The 22,597-nt window shown below is 40.0% G+C and overlaps 2 protein-coding genes across 2 annotated transcripts in view; one reads left to right on the forward strand and one right to left on the reverse strand.

The window, feature by feature from the left end:
• The first annotated feature begins 6,210 nt into the window (after nucleotides 1-6,210).
• LOC146616443 (chondroitin polymerizing factor, non-catalytic subunit-like) lies at nucleotides 6,211-15,819 on the forward strand. Its single transcript, XM_085374038.1, has 4 exons — nucleotides 6,211-6,648; nucleotides 11,538-12,102; nucleotides 13,651-13,833; nucleotides 13,990-15,819. The coding sequence occupies exons 1-4, from the start codon at nucleotides 6,359-6,361 to the stop codon at nucleotides 15,250-15,252; spliced, it is 2,301 nt and encodes a 766-aa protein (XP_085230164.1). The 5' UTR covers nucleotides 6,211-6,358; the 3' UTR covers nucleotides 15,253-15,819.
• Nucleotides 15,820-22,146: 6,327 nt separating this feature from the next.
• The window catches only part of asic4a (acid-sensing (proton-gated) ion channel family member 4a), a 97,333-nt gene continuing 96,882 nt past the window's right edge, over nucleotides 22,147-22,597 (reverse strand). Inside the window, exon 10 of the mRNA XM_085374055.1 lies at nucleotides 22,147-22,296. Within this exon, the coding sequence (XP_085230181.1) occupies nucleotides 22,147-22,296 (150 nt within the window). The remainder of the gene's footprint in view (nucleotides 22,297-22,597) is intronic.

The raw sequence follows: 22,597 nt of genomic DNA on the forward strand, positions 1-22,597 counted from the left end.
AATAAGTCCCGCTTTGAAGGACAGCAGCTGTGCTGCCGAGTCACATTTACGGCCTTTTTTCTTCAGGCAGCTAGGAGGACTCCTAAGTGGAGCATTCACAGACTCACCAGGAATGTGGGGGAACTGGGTTGCAAACACAAAGGGGGTTCCCGTTGTTGACTGAAGTTTATCAGTGATTATTTTTTGTATGTGATAGGAAAACACCTTTTCCACAAAATAAACGATCGACATAGACATAGATATATTTTAAGACAACTGAAACAGCCACATACAGGCAAAAACAATAAATTTATTTCACAATCTCCAGAGAACATTAATTATATTAATATATACTGATGATTGAAAGCCTACTTAAATTTTGTTCAAAAATTTCAAGAATACAAAAAGAGCCCAGAAAAATCTTGTTTAACATATGTAACATATATGTTCAACATATGGTTGATTGGGGCATATATGAGAAAAATGAATCGTTTTCACTGTCATTTCACTATATTATTATTGTAGGATGTATAATTTGAAAATAGGTTTTGGTTTGAATAATTATGGATAAACTGAGCATACTTTGAATTATTATTTTTATGGTTAAAATAACTAACTTGGTTAATCGGAGGAGGATTTTTAATGGGGGACTACTGGTCTGATTGAATCCTAAGAACAGTTGTAGGAGGATGGGCAGGCAGGTGAGTTGATGAGATCTCAGATGAAGGGGAAGACCAGCTTGACCAGCTCAGGTGGGTTATTCTGGAGAAGGAACCACCCCTCAGTGTGATGGGGAACACTGGAAAACAGAGAAATGTAGAAACGGGAACACTTAAATGAACATGAGGAAGTTAAGGGCCTGATTACCACACTGACATAAAAGACAAGCTGGACGAGAGTGGATGTTAGAGCTGATTTAAATACTGGGTGAAAATGAGCCTTGATGAGCAGCAGGTGTGATGACCAAGCGTTGGAAACAAGGACTCCACCTATAAGCAGACCTTCACCTGCCCAGCCCTATGTAGACTTTGGACAAAGGGAAAAACACAAAACAGCAAACAGACAGGTGGAGGATTATGATGCTAAACTCTGGGTACTAACGGAGGGATCAGAGACACAAACCGCAGAAATGAGCTTCTTCTAAATCGTACCTGGCCTCTCCCTTAAAGAAAGCGTGAGGAATTTGGTTACTCAGGAGGGATTAAGAACAGAGCTGCTACTCCTCCACATCAAAAGAACCAGTTGATGGGATTCAATTATTGGGCTAAGCCTCTTGGAACACCTCCTAAGTGAGGTGTTCCAGGCATGTCCTACCAAGAGGAGACCCCGGGGCATACATGTTGGGGAGATTATATCCTTCAGCTGCTTGGAAACACCTCAGTTTCACCCCGAAGGAGATTGGGGAGGTGGACAGGGAGAGGGCAGTCTGGGCATCTCTGGTTAAATTGCAGCCTCCTAACCTGGACACAGACAAGCAGAAGAAAATGGATAGAGTGATGTCCAACACATAATTGGGGCAATAGCTAAGGTTAAGGTTTGGTGTTTCTGATCCAGAAACAACACCAACACGATGATATCAAATCGTGCGATGGACGGATGGATAGATTTTTATCATTTAATATTCTGTACCATTTATCTAAACTGTGTTTGAGTAAATGAGACAATATCATCTGTGTGCAAGGCTTTGCTAACCATAAAAAAGCTCAATCTTGCAGCCGAAAGTATTCAGTGTGTTCTTTATACTCTATATCAGTGATTTCTAAGCGCAGATTCGAAATTAATGACAAAAATGTTCAAGGACAAGCTGGATTTGTGAGTGAGATACTGCTTTGGAGACTCAGTTTTGACTGGTGACACAATAACCTCAAACCTGGCGCTTCTATATTTCATACTGGCTCACTTTCCAATGTAGTTGTAACTAATGTAATCATGTAGCCTCCATTCTGGGCCATGACATGAGTCATCTAATAAAGCTGGGTACTTTAAACATGTGCAGCTGTGCCATGACAATATCAGCTACTTCCACAGCTGAGGGAGTTATTGTGACGGTGAGGAAGGTCAGGGTTATCGTGTACAGACTGTGAACTGATTATTAAAACCTTGAGTAATGAAGATTCTCAGGAATGAGCACACAATCTTAATTCTCAACGACAAAGCACTTCAGTTTGAGCATGAAAAAAAAAGTATGATATACGTGCTTACATCAGTGATCAAATGTTCTGTTCCAGTCACTGCTGATGCCAAACAATATGCCATTCCTCCCTAGAATATGATGTAACTTTCACTTAACCAGACAGTAGTTAACATCATCAGTATTGTGTAATGTTTTTTTTAAACTTTATGCCAAGAAATCGAACACAAAAAATGCTCTTATCACCCTTCATTTACTCGGTGGGCTACAATGATTGTCTAAAAAGAATCAGACTATCAGACTAGCAGTTAAAGGTCAAAGGTCAAATAAATATATTAACTAATGCAAAGTACCAATGGCTAAATGCTGTGATATAATGTCTTCTATTACCACTGATTTACTCTTATGATCTACAGTAGATTCCATATAACTGAAGTGATGAGAATATTTGCTACCACCAGGGGGCCCAAATCAGCAGAGCTCTGTTTGGTATTTAAATGAATGAACAGGAGATGTTACCTGAAAAATCACAGAAGATGTAAAGCATGTAGTACACTGAAAGAGGAGACTTTAAGTTTATGTATTTTACTTTAGTATATTATCAACACACCCACGCGGGACTCATGACTGAGTGTTTTCCTAGTTCTGGTCCCAAGCCCAGATAAAGAAAAAGAACGGTATGCAGCGTAAAATCTTTGCCAAATCAAATATGTGGATCAGAAAAGATACAAACAGCTGTGACGACAGAAAAAAAGAGTAATGACACGAGGTAAAGACACAAGATTCAGTCACCGAAATCAGGCCTTATATAATCAAACAAGTCTCACTTTTTAAAGGGATACCTGGGTTTTTGGTCTGTCTTTACCTATTAATGTCTGTTCAAACAACGTACGCCCACAGCTATGACTCCAAGAGATGATAACACACAAAGAAAGCATTGCATGCTTCCGTGCAAGCAGTGGCACAAAGACCATATTGAATCATGTCAGGCTTTTAATGTCTTTTAAACTCCCCCATTAAAAATTAATCAGCAGATGTCAGAGGAGGAGAGAATGGAAGTCTCAGTGAGGAGGGTGAAATCAGGAGGCAGCTGAAGGGTGGACTGCACAGACCACAGAGCACGGAGCGTCCGACATCTGGACGAGGAGCACAGAAGCCAACAGAGAATAGCAGAACCAGGTGGATGAGCGGAAATTGTTAATAAAACGCACACGGGGCAGCGGCAGAGAGAAACTTAAGATACAGCTGGTAATGTTTTTCACTGTTACAGCGAAAAACAGGCGAGCCCATATCTGTAGCATCTGATATGGGTCCTTTGTCCCACACGCCATCAAACTGTTTAACTCCTCTCTGGAGGGGAGAGGGAGGGGAAACAGGAGGACAAAGGAGGGGGGAACAACTAAGCTGTAGTGCCTCTTCACCTCACTGTACAATACCTTGTGCAATACTTTTTGTAAATAGTCAACAGTGCAATAGACTCAATACTTGAAATGTGCAATTCACTTGTATTTTTATTTTTTATTCCTATTTATTCTATTTATCCCCTTTGTATATTTTATTTATATTTGTCTCTGTATTTATATATGTGTGTGTGTGTGTGTGTGTGTGTGTGTGTGTGTGTGTGTATATATATATATATATATATATATATATATATATATATATAACAATTCTGTAACTGTAACTTCGGTCGTTGCTGTGCTTTTTGGAAGTCGAATTTCCCAGAGGAACCCACCCGAGGGATTAATAAAGTTCTATCTTATCTCTTATCTTATCTTATATAAAATGAGGATTTAACGCCTGAATTTGAGGTTGAAAATCCTTGTTGGTGTCCAGCAGTTAATGAGTGGTTAGTGTGCAGCTTTTAGTGAGAAGAAAAAAGGGCCTGCAGTGGCATGTAGTGATACACCTGGGTGGTATCAGTGTGCTAATGAAGGTGTTCCTGTGTTTGGAGGGAAAGGCATGAAGTTGCATGTCGTGTAAACAGCAGTGGAGGAAGTTTGCCCTTTGAAGTGGAAAAATATTACATTGCAAAAATTCTCCATACAACTAAGTTTTGCATGACGACTTCTAGAAAATAAAGGTACATCAGTATAATAAAGGTATACTTCAGTATTATTATTATATTATTATTAGATGCAGAAAAATGCCTCTTGTAAGTGTTACATTTCAGCTTATTATATATATTCTAAGGCTACTTTACCTAAATATCTAATCAGCCAATTACATGGCAGCAACTCAGTGCATATTGTGGACCTGCTGAAGCTCAACCGAGCATCAGAATGAGGAACAAAAGGCAATTCACGTGACTTTGGATGCAGACTCGTTGTTGGAGCCAGACAAGCTGGTCTGGTTATAACAGAAGCTGTTGATCTGCAGGGATTTTCAAACACAAACATCTCCAGAAGTTACAGAGAATGGTCCAAAAGAAGAGAAAATATCCAGTGAGCGCCAGTCCAATGTGTGAGAATACCTGTTGATTCCAGACATCAGGAGAGAATGTACAAACTGCTTTGAGCTGACAGGAAGGCAACAGCAACGTGAATAATCACTCATCTCTGAAACTATAACAGGTCAAACCTTGAAGCAGATGGGCTCCAGCAGCAGAAAACCACACCGGGTGACACTCCTGTCTGATAAGAACAGGAAAGTGAAGCTACAGTTCACACGGTTTCAACAAAATTGGACAAAATAAGACTGGAAACATGTTGTTTGTTTATTTGATGAGTCTTGATTTCTGCTAAAGCATTCAGATAGTTAGGTAGGAACTCGGCGTAAACAACCTGAAACAACCATGTTGTTTTTATTAACATTAATAATAATAATTAATATATATTTTGGCACACTTTCCACCCAGTATCACCAACTGAGCATTGCCATCCAGAAGGAGAAAGCTCACGCTGGTTTCTTGAACATGACAGTGAGTTTTGCTGTGCTCAAATGGCCTCCACAGTCACCAGATCACAATCCAGCAGAGCAGCACTGGAATGTGGTAAAGATTGGCATCATCGTGCAGCTGATGTTATCGTGTCAATATGCACCAAAATCTCAGAGGAATCTTTCCAGGATTTGTGCCACAAATACTTACGGCAGTTTCAATTTATTTCAGAAAATTGGAACACTATATGAATTAGCAAAGGTATGCTGTAAAAGTAAAAAGGTCAGAAAACTGCAAAACTGTTATCTATTAACACAGCAAGGTTAACTGTTCTTTATTGTAATAATATCTAATCATTAATTAGATTGAATAAAATAAAAACAATCATTGTTTTCTCATTCTTATGCCCTTAATTTCAGCTATTAAGGTTACCTGTTTGTTACTTCGGTGTAAGCTGAATTTGAAAAAGGAAGGAAAGGGAGGGGGGCAGTGAAACGATGACAGCAGCTGCTGAAGTTCTTTAATTTGAGCTTGTGAAAAGAGGCCATCACCTGGTCCAGGTAGACAGGACCTTTGGCTGTGTTTCAGCTCTCCCTCACCTGCGTCTTATACCTGTCGTCAGTCGTAACTCATCGTGTCATGCTGGATGTCCAAGGCCATGAAAGGTGATCTAGCCCCCCCCCCCCCCCCAAAGAAAATCTGTACGTGCACCTGAACACAAATGGCCCTATTTCAGCATGTTTCCTGTCTGCAGCCCCTGTAGCAGGTTATCTAGAGTCTTTACCTGGAGAAGGGTCACCCTGGCAACCACTAAAAGGATACCCAGTTCTTAAAAATAAAAATAGCTTTAATCCTAAACTTTAATTTAATTTAGTTTCTTTGGTGTTTAACATGTAGCTAAGGAGGAGGCGTCGTTCCCACCTTCCCAAGGCGAACTCGTAATCGGATATCAGGAGTGGGTGTCATTATTTTGAAGTGGAAAATATCTATTAGGCGCTCATGGGCACGGAGATTAAAATTGTGTTCAGAGACACTAAAACAAGCGGGGTAAATCCGTGTCCCAAAACACGAATCGATAAATACGATTGGCCAATATCCCTCCGCCCCGCTCAGCACGCACACACACACATAAATGTGCAAGTAGTCCCGCCTGTGACACGCCAAGCAGGAGGGGGCGGAGCCAAGCATGAGCTAGACTGACACGTAAGAGTCCTGCGTAAAATTAAAGGAAGAAGCTGCATCTTTTCCTCAAGTTGTCTCTGGATGCTCCACTTCGATGAAGAGTCGAGCTGTCCCAGTCCAGAGGCCTGTTTGGACGCCTTGAAAGCGACCGAAGCGGGACTGCCGGACAGAGAGATCCGACGCTCAAGATGAGATTTTCGTTGTTAATTTCTGTGCTGCGGTCGCTCGGCCCGGTGGTGATCGGTATTTCTTTAGGCTTCACGCTGAGTTTACTGAGCGTGAGCTGGTCGGAAGACGCGTGTTCTCCGGACAGTAAGGAAGGGGAGGCTGTGTCTTTAGGTAAGGATGGACTGCTCAAAGGAGCCCGAAAGCCCAACTCTATTTCTGCTGTCAACGATGTGACGTCCGAAGAGGATTTTCAACCAAGAATAGTCCCGTACAAACAGATCCAGCCGAGCGCCCCAAAGAAAGTTTTCAGGTAACTTGTGTTTGTTGGTTCACTTTGACTGGGAGAGCACAGCCTGACAGCACGTTGCTATACACTACAGCACAGCAGGCCGCTGTGTAGATCATCCCCTCTAATGATGACTGGTCTCTGATGGTCATGATTATGATGATGTTGAAATCACTCATTGTGTGACTTCACATCATAACGCCTGCGCGGGTAACGTGGCCAGGTGTCCTACTTTCTGTGCACACCATTGTTCCTGTGTCCCATAAGTGGAGACAAAGATCTAGGTTTGGTTGGCGCAAGTTTACAGGCTCAAGTAAAGTGAGGACAAGATGCCTCACAAGAGACGTGCACATCTGTAGATGCGCACCAAACATGATTAAGAGGCAGAAAAGCTGCTGAAATTGCAGGTTTAACAGTTACTTCAATGGAGAAATGTGATTACAGGAGTTTGCAAAGAGTGTTAATTAGTGAGGGAGCTGAGAAAATTGCATTCAAAGACTTTTTTTTTTTTTTTTTTTACACATTCAGTCACTAATTCTCATGTAGCTATACGATTATAATTGAGTATCCTCATCATTGAAGCTAATAAGACAGCCAGTGGTAGCCACAGCTGATTCAGAGCCTGTTTCCTTCTAACAACGTGAAGTCTGCACCACTTCCTCTGCTGTTTTCCAGTGTAACCCTGGCCAGAGTAGAGCTAGTTTTTTTTTCTGTGCTACAGTATGCCTCCAAACTTGCATTTTTTTTCCCCTCTCTGAGTAAAGACCTTATTTAAGTGCTGGCCTCTGCACCCACAGTGGCTGAATTTCAGTTCAATTCCAAGAAAGGGTCTTTCCTCGTAAAGAAGTTCTGCTGAGGCTACAGATGAAAACGTGCAATTGCCGAGGTTTCAGAGGCAGCTTATGCCAAACGTTGGTTTGTTCAGTAAAGGGTGGTGCATCTTATAATTGTTCTTATGAATTATGCCTAACCCTAATCCCAATGAAGCTAAATGTGGGGCTAAAGGAAGTAGGCTTTCCCAGATCAGGTTGATACTGTCTTTTATAGCCATTGTTATTACAGACTCTGTTCCGTCTGGTAATCCTCAGTTTTCAGTTGCATCCTAACTTTTGTAAACTTGAGCCAATTAAGATGTGAACCACTGTCTTATAATGTAGAGTAGGGTGTGAGACTCCTGAGGACTGTACTACCAAGCAGGATTTTGACTTATCAAGGTAACTTTGGTGTTAACCCAGGTTGGTCTGTACTATTAAGGTGGTTCACTTTTTACCAAGGTTCATTGCTATGGTAACTTAAGCTGTGAACCTTGCACATTAAAGATCAGCAAGTACAAAGTCGCCACCTCCTGACCAATCAGGTTTTCTGAAAATAGCGCCAGCCTTCTTGGAAGATAACTAACCTTGATAACAGGAGGGTATAAAGTTATAAAGTTTGTTTTTAATGGCTCCAGTTTGACTTTGTTTTCCCGAAGAGTCAGTAAGAAAACTTCTAGGTTCAGTTGTCCTTGCCATGTTTTCTCTGTTGGGTGCAAACGATTTTACAACAGTTTTGTTGTTCTGCAAACATGAATACCAAAATCGGGAAACCTGTTTGTACTTGTGCGCTCTCTATCAATTGCATTTAGACAAAACCTACATTTTAAATCAGTTCTTTGTATCAATTCTTTACTGTTATCCATCATCAAGCTGGAGCTGAAAGAATAAAAACCAAAACTGTCCTATGCAAATTTAAACATTCATTTAATGGAATACTCGTTTATACCTCATCCTTAATGATATAGTCTGTTAACTCACACAACTTGTATTGTTGCAAGCTTTTCTTTCTGTCTTTAAACAGGCTTAACTTTGTTAATATAGTAGGTCTCTTCCAGTCTCACGGACCAAAACATTTAATGAAATCATGTATCACTTATAACACTAAACTACTGCACGGTCCTTTTCCTCTCACACTGCAGCAGCTGTTCATTCCATTATATCTGTGTAAGCTATTCATATTTTCCTAATATCATAGTTTACTCTTTCTTTGCAAAATCAGCTTCCAGTAAAATAATCAGTGTGACAGGTCAGATGTTGCCAAAAAACCCTTTTTTCATGTGAACACGCTGATATCTAGATTAGGAAACTCTGGGTTAACTTAGTGAGTTGATAACCAGCTTTGTGTGACTGCTTATCTCAATCACCAGTGTTATGTTAAATTAGTCCAGATAACAGAAAGATACCCTGGGGATTTTGAACTCGCTTCACGGTACAGGCCCAGGTCACCGATATCCAGAGCTCATGTAGATGTTCTCACATATACTGTTTGTCCAACCGAGAGTTCAAAATGCAAATATTTAATGTGGGACCACACATGTGAAGAGAACAACTGCAAATTCTCTTGGGGGAAAAATGTTGTTTAAAATTTGTTCCACTGTCTTGAGTGATCTATTGACCAACAGTTGCAGCTCTAACAACAGGCCATTATTAATGCTATGTGGAGCATAACAAGGAAATGAAAATCAGTTTGGCGTTGTGGTAAATGATGAAACACAATGCAAGTTCTTACATGTTTACTTTTCCGAAGAACATTAGTTGTTACTTGTGTGTCAAGATATTTAAATCATCTAATCAACAAACTCTGTTTTGGTGTTTTCTGTTAAGATGGAAATATTGCGAAAGCCTGACTGGACACTGATGTTTAGAGGATCTTCTTGCAGATTTGAAAGGGGAAGGAAAAAAAAAATTAGTCAGAAATGCTGTAAAGTCATCAGGCAGTCCAGTGTGATTCTCTTTTGAGACTTACAATTAGGGCTGAACGATATATCACATTTGCGATAATATCGCGACATGATCAAGTGCAATTTTCTAACCGCAAAGGCTGCGATTATACTGCGATTATATTATACAATTCATGGGCTGCATCCTCCTGAGGCCGCATTTGTAGACCGATTACGTCACAGCGACGCGCCGAAGGCTGTCCAAATTACTACCATATCCCAGAATTCATAGCGCGGCCCAGCCAAACTCCAGTTTCCAGCAATGGCGGCCGCTACTAAGTTTTAAAATTACTCATACTAATCTTTCTGGGTCACAAAATAAACTTTTAACATATTTTCAGGCGAGAAAGTAGTTGTGTAAACATCAAATATCTGCTCGGTTTATCAAGATATCCCATATTTGCAAAAGTGCTTCGACGTTTTCAGAGGCGTCTGCTACCCACCAGCTCGACAGCTAGCCGGGAGCTCGAGGGTTACTGATGCGGCCGAGAACGGCACAACTCCCGGCACATCATTTTCAGATCACCGCGGAGTTTCGCTGCTCGGGTTAAACGTAATATATAAGTCACTTAGACAACCTAAAAATGTTATTGTTGGGCTTTTTTCAGTGTTTTGTTTGTTCGTGAGTAAATCGGTTTGGCTGAGATTAAAGTTATTAGATTAGATAAAATAAAACTTTATTAATCCCCGGGGTGGGTTCCTCCTTGGTTTTCACACAGCTGACTAAACGTCAAACAGAAAACTTATTAAACAGAAGTATGAGACAGTCGAGAATTTACACCAGTGTCTGGTTATATTTTAGATAGCAAGAAGCAGACGGCCGAGTTTATTAAACTCCACCGAGACAGCGGTGACGCTAATCAGAAGGCTAGACCGTCCAATTTCACGCCTTTAAACTTTAAAGGCGTGTTTGTGTGTGTGTTTATACAATTGCTATTATGTTTGCACTTTATGTGTAATGTTACTGACTGCAGAGATCAGTAAGATGTGTGTATTTTTTATTTATTAGTTTTATTTATTTAATATTATTTTTTAATTGAATGACTGTCTAGTAGTTCACAGATGTCGAAAAACTGAGTGTGGTAAAGCCACTGATTTTTTTTATGTATATTTCTGCAATCTGCACATTGTACTGACTTTCATTTTAATGTTTACACCAGGGTTCCTTGTCAGCACTTTATGCTCAGATGTTTGTAAGCTAAAAATAAACTATTGTGTATGTTCAAATATACTGTTGTGATTGAAGAAGTTAAATAAAAATGTCAGTCATCAATTCATGCATCACCTCATGTCATCATAACAGAGGTCTGTCTTCCAGGAAAGAACAGTTTAAAATTAATGTAATATAGTATTGGCCATACTATATGATGTATTGCTTGTCTTTGTTTAATAATACAGAAGACAAATACCTTAAAAAATAATCGCATATCGCATCGCAATCGCAATATTGGGGCAAAAAATCGCAATTAGATTATTTTCCATAATCGTTCAGCCCTACTTACAATCCACCACTATAGGTCACTACATCATGTCTGTTTAGTCCTTGTTTTCTCTAATGATTTAATAATTTCTAGATGTTTAATGAGCTGAACAATAAATTACAAGACTCTACAACAGTTTTTGAGCCACACCTCAATAGTTTGCTTTACTTCAAAGGAGTCTGACATTCTTGACATTTTTTTTAACTGATTTTGAGCAATAGTTCTCAAGGCGTTCTGAAGGTCTTTTAAATGTTTCATTTGAACATTGAATGTGAATTAACGAGCAGTTAATCTGATCTTCGTACTTGAGCATTTTTCAGAGCAATGTTATTTTTGTTTGTTAAGCCACTTGACACTGACCTATGGCATTCTTTCATTCATTCATTCATTCATTCATTCATTCAAGAATAAAAGACACCAAAACCAGTCTTGTGCCTGCACATAACAGACAACTTGGCGCATAACCAATTTTAAATTATATCTTTAGACACCAAATTTGTTTAGTTAAATTTATTTAAAAAGAACAACAAGGTGATTCCCAAAGAGTCATTACACAGTACTTTACATATGCGAAATAATATATTATGATATAAGATCTATTTAGATCATTAGTTCTTTTGTTGGCAGTTTTCATTCAAAGCAGCATCGACTCAGTCACCGTTTGACATCTCTTTCAGGGCCAAGTACATCAGCACGGAGTTGGGGATGCGGGAGCGTCTGTTCGTCGGGGTCATGACCTCCAAAAACACCATTAACACCTTAGGTGTAGCTGTGAATCGAACCATCAGCCATCATCTGGATGCTGTGATCTTCTTTACTGGTTCGCGCAGCCGCAAAATCCCTCACGGCATGTTTGTGGTTTCTCATGGAGACGAGAGGCTGATATGGAACATGTTCCAGACCATCAAATACATTTTCGACCATTACATCAATGAATACGACTGGTTCTACTTTGTCCAAGATGACGCCTACACTGAAGCCGACCGGATCAAAGCACTGGTGGAGCACTTGAGTATGGATCGAGAACTTTACATGGGCAGGCCTGAGGAGTTCATAGGTGGGGCGATGGAAGGGAGGTACTGCTATGGAGGGTTTGGGTACCTGCTGTCACGTAGCTTGCTGCTACGACTCCAGCCCTTCCTGGAAAATTGTAGGAACGACATCCTGAGCGCCCGGCCTGATGAGTGGCTTGGACGATGCATCATTGATTACACCAGCATAAACTGCGTTGGCGAATATGAGGTAGGTTGAGAAGTGGATTTAGAATCCTATGACCCTATAGACTTCTATGCAATAGGACATACTGACAGCCAGAAAAGTCGCTGTCTGCTGGCTTTCCGAAGTAATGCAGGTTTAAAGCACTTAAATCTACGTTTGGGACACAGAAACTTTTATACAGTCTTTGAAAGACCAAACACCTTTTTAATAGTGCATTTATTTGTGTATCAAACCATAAAGAAGACTTGCACAAAGTCTTTCATTCAGAACAGCCATGTGATAGGTCATAGCAGTTATTTTAAAAAACTTTTTAGTTTTTTATTAGTTTAGCCCTCACAGTACAAATCATGCTTTGCCTCTGGGAAAGCACTTAAAGCTGATGGACAGCTAGCTATATAAAACTGTAATTACCATGCAAGTACAGAGATGGTATTTGTGTTACAGAGTGGTTTGCTAATACCCTTTAGCCTTGCATTTTTTGCATCTCCAGCAGCACTGTGGAATAAGCAAACAGGCAAAGAAAGCACAGCTCACAGTTCAGCTTAGATTCAATGGCGTGAAAATCCCCTGTGGGTCAACATGCTCTGCGCCTGTAATGTCATTAACATTTAAGGTCAAACAAGCTCTGTCTGACCACCCTTTAGGCGATTGGTTGTGTCATTCAGGAAGTCTGCTTCACCCATACTAAAGTTTTGGTTTTGTTTGTATTATTTTCCATACATGTAAAAATCTTTTTAGCTTCTATTTACCCTTACTTGGCCTTCCCCCAAAGCAGGAAACCATCTTGTACCATAGCTGAGAGTGAATAACTTGGCTATCTTAAGTGCCCTGAGCCAGAATAGCTCCACCAGAGTCCCCTCACACTCCCACACCCCCAAGATAAGGGGAGAAACAGAGGCAAGCTAAAAGGCCTCAAATGGCTAAAGAAAATAGCTTGAACACAGACCCAGGCATTTTTTTTTCTGCTAAGAAAGAGAACACTGGTGACAATTAGGCTTCACTAAGTCTTCAGCTACAGGGTGTAAGTTGGCAAACATTTCCAACAGAATTGCTTCACTGCTCAGTTAAGCATTGTCTCTGTTCTTTGTTCTTTTAATAGCTTGATCAGATTGGGTTCACTTTTTTTAATCACTCAAGCTCCTTAGGTGGTTACTTTGTTTTCAGCTTAAGTGACCATGTCTGTAAGTGGGATTCTGCCGCCTGTGTCAGTCACTTCTGTTAGTTTCCTCCTTTTTTTTTCTCCTCCTTCAAGCCTGTTACTAAAGTGAGAGACACCGTTAAGAGTGCCCAAAATAAACACATCCCTAAAAATGACCAAAAGTCTAACTGTAAAAATCTCCAGTTATAAACCGTCTTGTTTTATTTAAACAAAAAAAAAAAAAGAATCTGTCTACAGTTCACTGTGCAATTATGGTCAGCCTTGCAGCAGAGACGAGCACAAGATGCTGCCTGGATGGCATGTAATGTTTGTTTGAATGAAAGCAGCGCTGCATAACAGCTGACAGCTTGGAATAACAATAGGCGTGTTTGTGTCGTCGCACCTCATGAAAGGACCTGTGTGATTCCTTTCAGGGACTTCACTACCACCATTATGAGTTGGCAAAAAACTCTGATCCAAGCAAAGAACAGAGTGAAGAGTTTAAGAAAGCCCTGACCGTCCATCCAGTGTCTGACCCGGAGCAGATGTACCGCCTGCACAGATTCTTCACTGAGATTGAACTCCAGAAGACTTATGATGAGATTGCTAAGCTGCAGGTAAGCTGATTTTCAAGTGTCGCAAATCACCCATGGATCAGTCACAAATAAAAACCTGCCTGCTCGCCTCCATTGTTGGCACAAAAATACCACAATTTCAGTGTAGTACGAGCTGGGTTAAATGTGTCTATTTTAACACTTATTGTGTTTCCACAGGCAGAAATAAAGAATGTGAGTGTTGTTGCTTTTGAGGGGAATCGAAGCGCCCAGTGGCCAGTGGGGATCAATCCTCCTTTTGAACCAAAGTCTCGGTTTGAAGTTCTGAAATGGGAATACTTCACAGAGGAGGAGATTTATTCGTGCATTGATGGCTCACCCAAGTGCGAGTTGCGCGGCATTGACCGCATGGACGTGGCGGATGTCATTGACACCGCCATAGGAGAGCTGAACAAGAAGTACATGCCCATTATACACTTAAAGAAGCAGCAACTGATTAATGGCTACAGACGCTTTGACCCCATTAGGGGGATGGAGTACACCTTAGACCTTCAGCTGGAGGCTGTTAATCAGAAAGGTCACAGCCGCTCCATCACAAAGAGGGTTCATCTGGTGCGACCTTTGAGCCAGATAGAGATCATTCCCATGCCATATGTCACTGAAGCTACAAGGGTCCACATTATTATACCGCTTACTCTGCAGGACCGGAGCTACGTCGATCACTTTCTTGAAGTCTTTGCCTCGAATGCCTTTGAGACCAGCGAAAATGCAATCCTAACCTTCTTGTTTATTTATGACCCAGTGGAGGCCCAACAAGTTAGCCAGAATGATATATTTGCCAGCGTGAAGTCTCAGATAACCGTTTATGAACGCAAATACCCTGCAGTTAAAATCCCGTGGATCAGTGTTAAGACGGAAACGCCATCCCAGATCAAATTCATGGACATCATCTCAAAGAAGCACCCCGTCGACACGCTCTTCTTCCTGGCTGAAGTCAACACAAACATCAATTCGGAGTTTCTGAATCGCTGTCGCATGAATGCCATTAACAATTGGCAAGTATTCTTCCCCATTCATTTTCAGGAGTACAACCCCGACGTGGCTTATCACAACCAGCCACATCCAGACACACTTGATCTGGTCAAGGACGCGGGCCTTTTTGACCGCAGGTCGTTTGATGAAACGTGCTTCTACAACTCGGACTACATGACGACGCGCAGTCGGATGGTGGCGGACGTCCAAGAAAACGAGGAGATTCTAGAGAACATGGATATCTACGAAATGTTCGTAAAGTATTCAGGTCTGCACGTATTCAGGGCAATAGAGCCAGCGTTACGCCAGCAATACCTTTATGAAGTCTGCAACCCAAGACTCAGTGAGGACATCTATCACAGATGTGTTCAGAGCAACTTGGAGAGCATCGGTTCTCGCTCCCAACTTGCCATGCTGCTTTTTGAGCAAGAGCATGGAAACAGCACTTAAAAATAGCAGTGAAACCTGTGCTCCTGCACGTTCGCTAAAAAAGTCTCGAGGCTTGAATTTAGGGTGAAGAGGGCAACCGTTGTGCCACCACCCATCGCTTAAACTTTTTACCAAGTACAACTCCTGCTTAGGGGTGTAGGTGACTTTTAGTCACCAAGTCAGGTAACACAAGTGATTGTCTCTGTCTTCCTGTGTGCATTAAGGGCAGTTTGGATATATATAAGTGCAGTACACTCCCAATAAAACCTTTTCACATAGTTTTAATGATTGCGTCAAGCAGGCTTTGACCACTAGAGGGCAGAAACTTTGCAGTATTGACTTGATTGTTATGATTCAGACGTCCAATGCATTCAGTGGGATTTATAACCTTGATTTTGGTTCGCAACACTTGGATGTAATGCTTGTGCTTTTGACTATTTTGAATACAACAGGCATGATTGAGCTGATGTACTGGCTGCAGCTGCTCAACTAAACGAACCAAAACAAGTTGCAAAAACTTTTAGTATGTTGTTGCTTTTTCAGTGGGAATGTCCTTTAATTTAATGTCGATATCAAAGGTATTTTAAAGCGGAGCTGTCTATTTTTTTTTTTTTTTTTTTTTTTTTACTGGTAACCTATGTGTCCCTTCACAAGGGGGCACTGAAGTGTTGCACTTTGGTAAATACTCAAATCAGTAAATATCAAAAGTGCATATTTGCATATGTGCCTTGACAAAAATGACTCCACGAGGTATTGTACATCTATATATTTTTTTAGATTTATGAATAAAATCAATAACGCTTTGGATAAATGGGAGGTGTTACCTTTCACTGTGCATGAAGCCTGATACAGCGGTGGTTATCGCAGAAATGTCAGACCACCAGCTATCCACAGGCTGCACATGTGCCTCAAAGCAGGGAATGGAGCTTCTGAGAAATTGCTGCTGGAACTTTTATATAATAGATACAAACCTTTATTTTTATGTAGGCCAGCATTGTGTTTTTAAGTTATTCAGAGGTTGTCTACTTGTAAGTTTTCCAAGAAAACTTGCTTGCATGAGGCAGTAGATGAGGGCGAGGGCTCATTATTAAATGCTTGTAGCGATTGCTCAGATTTTTCAAGAGTCCCTTTTGAAATGTACGGTACTTTTTAAATTAGAATTGAATTAGTTTAGTAACAGCTGAAATAAAGAATGTATGAAGACATTTCACCAGGTGTAGGCAGTCTGAGAACTCCAAAAGAAACTGTTTTTGTTTTGCTTTTTTTAAAGAATTTCAACTGTGTTGTTAAGATATTGTAAGTCACTGGTTGGCATCATTGTCCTCCCATGCGGTGTGCTCAGTTACACAAATGGCTGCTTTCTCCCAGTTGTAACGCTGCCCAATGGGGGTCTTTTCTGGTGGAGGTAGCGGTACTGGACACCATAATGTCATTGAGTATATTATAATGTGCAATATTACAGATAACACAGCTGAATATGTCTGATGGAGGACTTTTCATTCGAAAGCAGTGTGTATATCAAAAATACTGTACGTGACTCATTCTTTCTGTTTGATACGAAGTAAATACACTGTAATTTCTTATGACAAGACCTTTTAATGTATTTTCTCTGACACTAGACACTTTTCATCATCCGGTTTACTTGGAAATACATAAAATCAAGGCAAGTCCTGTTATTTAACTGTAATTGGATTTGATGTATATGTTGGAAACACTACATCCACTTTGGTGGTCCTGAAAGGTGTTTTCTGTATTGTCTGCCATGTGAACATTTTATTTTTCCTTGACGCGTCTTTTTTCAAGATGAGTCTTTCTTTTTACCATTACGGTGCACCAGCTTGTATGAATGTTCGTCTCAATCCTTTGAAGAGTACGATGCTAATAATGTGCATAATTGAAAATATAATCTGTGAAAGATTGCTGAAAGTGCTGAGATTACAATATGAAGTTATTGTGGTGATCTGCGTCGTCTTTGCCTTCTGCAGACGCGAGAAGCCCAAAATTAAAGGAGCGGGCAGATTAATTATCACATCCGTCATCGCCGAGCGCAGTCTCTTAAGTATTTTGTCCATAATTTATTCAATCTGTCATATCTCCTAAATTATGCATCTTCTAAACACTTCAGCGCTAACAGAGGCTTCCATGACATTTTCTGTGCATCTATAAATATTTTATAGACACTCTATTTTTAAACTTTTTTTTTTTTTTAAGCTTTATTTACACTCCAGTTTCTATTGTATTATTTTGTGACGGAATCAAGTATCTGCTTTGTCCTTTTGCTTTCAAACAGAAACAAAATTCACTTTGGATCAAGCAAATTATTTAAAATAAAACATTTTTTTTCTTTAAAATTTTCCATTGCTGATTGAACCTGTTGGTTTAGTGTTCAGTGCACGTGGGTACTTGTAAAACCAAAGCAATACTTTTCAATTTAAAGTTCATCACATCCAAATGTGTGCTGTAATTACCAATAAGCTGTGAATTGTAATTTTATTTGTTTTTGTTTTTTTTAAATAAAGGATGTTTAAATATGACATTTTGTCCTTTTGTTGTCTGGATTGCTGTGATATAACATGGTTGGCAATGCAGGAACAGAATCCTTTTTGTCCTTTAGGTGTCAGCAGAAGAATGCGTTTGCTGTCAGCAGCGCAGGTCCCAGACCAGTAATGGCTACTGGTCGCTACAAGCAGAGGATTGAACGTGTAGAAATCACATTTCTAATACGAAGAAGACTGTTTTAATCTCACAGAAATAAGCAACATTTTCTCAGCAATATTGCTGCCCACGTTAGAACTTGGGTATTCCTGATGTCTGGGTTGGGTAAAAACAGGGAAAACGTCGCAACCTTAATTACAGCTTTAGTTATTTCAAGGGTCTATATGTACTGCCCCGAGGCATGCTGTAAAACCGCATAACTACAGAGCAGCTGTGAGTTAATTGTAAGCCATTATTTTGTACTTTATTTTATGTTCAATCCCAGGACTTTCTCCTGTCGTGTGAGGACAAGGTTGTTTTAAGTCCTCCAGAAAGCAGTAAAAAAATAAAAAAAATTAAACCATCAAAAAAAACCCCCAAACAATTCACCTTTTAACAAGCAGAATAACACATTTTTTACCATCTCTATCAATAATCCTGCTCTCATCTTGTAGGAGCTAGCCTTCGAGATGTCTTTATGCAACCTTAAAGGTCATTCAAAAGGAAATAAAAATGGCCAGAGTCTGAATTGCTATTCAATGGTGTGGTTTGTAGGGGAATAAAAAGACGGCATACAGTGAAATGGGATTTAAGAGGCACTGGTTTTTATCTAAACTTTAATATTCATTGTATTTACCATATTTAACATTTATAAAATGTGTTCTAACAGAAGAAATAATCACAAGATCACACTTATATACAAAATGTAAGCGTTCCTTGTCACTGCAGGGATAGTCCATTTCCATTTCTGTCAGATATAGGATGAAATTTCTCCTTTTGAATTCCTGACAGCTCCTTGCATCACCCTGCACTTATATTTTTCTCCGAGGCCTCAGCTGAAAAAAATAAAATAAAATGAGCAGGAAAATGGCAGATATTCAAAACCTAACATCTGTGGCTAGTGAGATTACATTAATTTTTATGGGTAATGCAGCAAGCACATACAGGCTGATTGGTAGTTTAAGCTTTTAAAAACATAGGTAGGTCCCCTATGTAAAGGGAGCTCGGAGTAGGAATCCCAGGAATGTGAGCTACATGTTGTTAAGAAGGGAAGTTGTCCCGTCTGCTACAGCACAGACCTGCCGCCCACCGTGTGGTCATGTGGCACCTCACACAGGCTGCTGCTGCTGTAAAGTTATCTGTGTTTTTTGACGAATGCAGAATTATCTGAAGTTGTGTTTTGCAGTGAACCTAAACACACTGTCTTCAGGATTAAAAAAGCCTTTCCACATCCACTTTAGGCTTTTCCGTTTAAATAAAACTCTACAGTAATAAAGCAGCCCTGTATTCATCTCAACACACCAACCCCTGTGTGACTTCTCTGAGGATAGCTACAATTATTGATGACAGAGGAGAAGATTGTTATGCATAGCCTGTACAGGATGCCATCAGAGACTCAGATTGGGAACCTTTTGAAAATGTCAAAGTGACACATGATTATGAATATTAAACAGCCATGTATAGCCCATGATTACTTGAAAGGAGGAGGGGATTTGGCAGATGGAGACTGGAATCTCACTGTGAGCCAAAGTGATGTATGGTAATATTGCGGCAACAGAATACACCTATCAAATTAACGGGAAAAATGATGTTGTCATTTGTTAACATGAAATTCTGTATCGTGTAAGGTATTCTTGCATTTCTCAGACACTGGAGTGTCTGCCACCTTCTGTGTAGGAACGAATTTGGTTCACACTCTGCACCAGCGCATTGCGTGATACCTATTCTGACACGTGTAAGTCCAAACTACAGCTTGAGAGCACACATCTGCAAAAACCTCACTCAAGATTAAAGGTGCTTGTGATATAAAACATGCAGTCCCATGTCACCGATCTGGATTAGCATATACGCTGACCTTTCTAAAATTTCTTAGAGGCTTGTACTAGCAAAGCATACAAAAACTTGTATCAGTCCTGAATAATTCTCTCTTTTGGGTGTAACAGAATGCAATTAATTTGCAAAAGAAAATAATGAGGAGCTCACAGCTAGTCTTTACCGGCTACTGGGTAACCTCATGTACAGCCCCCACTACTCTACTGCAGGAACTTAAGCAAAACAACAATCTAATCCCCCCGGTTGTTTTCTTCTCTTATTATAATGAACTAAAAGCAAATTCCAGCCTTTAGGATTTGCTAAAGTAAACGAAACACAGATTTCTTTGTCACAAGATTAAAAAGTGTGAGCAGCATCTGCCATCTTACTACTACAAATATTTCAAGAAAGAACTGGATATTTCTGTTCAAAATCACACTCGAGCTCCTATTTAACCATTAAAAACAAAGCACAGACACACGGCCAAACAGATGAAACGTCTGACTATGATGTGGCTGACAGCACAGGACCCCATTCTGGTTGAGTTGGTCCTACTAGTTCCCTGAAACAAAAATCCATATCGGCAATGCTTCAAAGGTTGTCCATCCCATCTCTGCTATCATAAACAATAATCTACTTTAGGTTATACGATAAAACATAGACAATGCTGTTGTAAGTTCCAGTTTCTTATTTGAAAAGAATGGTGCAAGAAAGAGCCTTAAATCAAATATGCATTTCTAGGTGGCTAAGGGAAGTCTGGTAAGTTCCTGCAGTGGAAAAAAAGAGACTAGTCGTGAATCAGTGAATCAGTTTATATTTCCCTTTGCTTACTTGTGCTCTTAAAAATTTGTGTTGTCCTCTGTCCTTTTTTACATAAACCAATAAGAATATATCCGGCTCTGCCACAGTACCTGTTTACGTTGCTGCCACATCTGCATCTCCAGAGGTGGCTTCAGCTGATAAAACCTTCCCGCCGCAGTAATACTCTTCCAGCTTTTTGATTGTAATCCCTCCTTTTTTCATGGATCAGCTCATCTGAGCTGTGTCAGTCTAATGTGCTCAGTCATGTGTGCAAAATGTTAAAGTGCGCATGCAAACACATAAACAAACACACACACACGCTGGGTCCCCACTGTAAATAGCTGCTGTACTTTTACAGTAGTTCTGAAGGAGATGAGTTTGCAAAAAAAATGTGTAAAAAATTCTCTTATTGCTTATGTCAGCTTTAAGTAAGGATGCTAACCAAGATGAAGAGTGGATGGTGGGCAGAAATGAGTCGAATAGGAGGAATACTTAAAGCGCAACCATGTCATATGTGAAAACATAACCCGATCCTCATCCGTAAGCAAAGCATGTTTGTGTTGTCTCAGACATCTTAAAGGAAATGATGGATATAATAGTCACAATGCATTCAGTCCGTTCTTGTTACCTGGACGAAAGTATCGATGTCTGGCAGTCTACGTATCTGCAGATTGTAAGTGTACAGTAATTGCTACAATCGTGATCGCTATATTTTCTTATAAAAATTGTCTCTAAAATTTATAAATAACTAAAATTAATAGTACATAAGATATATATTAACTAAAAATAAACAACAACCATCGAAACAGAACCTTTAGAACTTTCTCATTTTTACGTTGGACTTTATGTACAGGTACAATGCTACTCTCTAACACCTTAACCACAAACCAGACAAAGTGTATCATGTTGAAAGATGCTGATAGATCTTCTAAGCCAAGGTCATATATTTCAGCCTAAATAGCTCCCTTCATACTTTGGATGGTGAATAAGGTATGCTTACTGAATTATTGTCATCTTGTATACAATATAGAACATATAATAGTATCTCTTTAAATAATTACATAATATATTGTGTAGATGACTTGATATGGTACACTGTGTTCTCCTCGAAGTAAGAGAAACAGTTTCAAGAGACATACATGGAAGGATACAGACGGAAAAAAAATCTGAGATGCTAGCTGAATAAATAAATCTTTTTTTTTCTTATTTCTTTCTTTTTTTGGAATATAAACTGGATCAAGGTGACATGCAGTCCTCCTCTTGTTCCCTCGTAGTGATCATGTACCAAAAAATTGGTCCTGAAATCACAAAGTGTCTTGAATCATAACATGAAGCGGGGCGATGTTGAGTGGGATCCCATCCAGAGACAGAGAGAGAGATAGAGCAAAAAAAAAAAAAAGGAAAGGAGAAAAAGCCGTGTCCGTTTTGTGCCTACATACTGTACGTACAAGTGGTTTGTTAGCAGCACAAGTTTGGTGTTTGACTTTGGCTGTAGCTTTTCACTGGTGACAGCAAAGGAGTGACGGAAATGCCAAGGGTCTGTTATTGGTCTCAACACAGACAGCTCTTATCTTCTGTTGTCACCAAGACAGGAAACAATGGTTGGCTTTAGCAAGCGAAGTCCTCAAACACCCCATGGTGTCCGGCATGGTGGTGGTGAGGATGAGGATGGGGGTGAGGATGAGGGACGTGGTGGTTGGGGAGAATCGTGTTAGCATAGGCCCCCTCTGGGTGACTCCGTGGCATGTCATTGGGCTCCTGTTGAAAACAAAGCAAAGGGGGTCAGTAAGTATATTTATCATTAAATACAGGGAGTGCAGAATTATTAGGCAAGTTGTATTTTTGAGGAATAATTTTATTATTGAACAACAACCATGTTCTCAATGAACCCAAAAAACTCATTAATATCAAAGCTGAATGTTTTTGGAAGTAGTTTTTACCAGAGGTGTGGACTCGAGTCACATGACTTGGACTCGAGTCAGACTCGAGTCATTAATTTTATGACTTTAGACTTGACTTGAAAAAATGTTCTAGACTTGTGACTTGACTTGGACTTTTA

Source organism: Diplotaxodon limnothrissa, linkage group LG16 (assembly GCF_057381915.1).
Source record: "Diplotaxodon limnothrissa isolate DT_005_m linkage group LG16, D_limnothrissa_male_GT1.1, whole genome shotgun sequence".
Lineage (NCBI taxonomy): Eukaryota > Metazoa > Chordata > Actinopteri > Cichliformes > Cichlidae > Diplotaxodon > Diplotaxodon limnothrissa.

Bases quoted from the DNA above. Each gene is read 5' to 3' on its own strand.
- LOC146616443 (XM_085374038.1), top strand. From the start codon at position 6,359: ATGAGATTTTCGTTGTTAATTTCTGTGCTGCGGTCGCTCGGCCCGGTG. The intron at 6,649-11,537 runs GTAACTTGTGTT...CATCTCTTTCAG, and splicing joins GCCCCAAAGAAAGTTTTCAG to GGCCAAGTACATCAGCACGG. The intron at 12,103-13,650 runs GTAGGTTGAGAA...GATTCCTTTCAG, and splicing joins ACTGCGTTGGCGAATATGAG to GGACTTCACTACCACCATTA.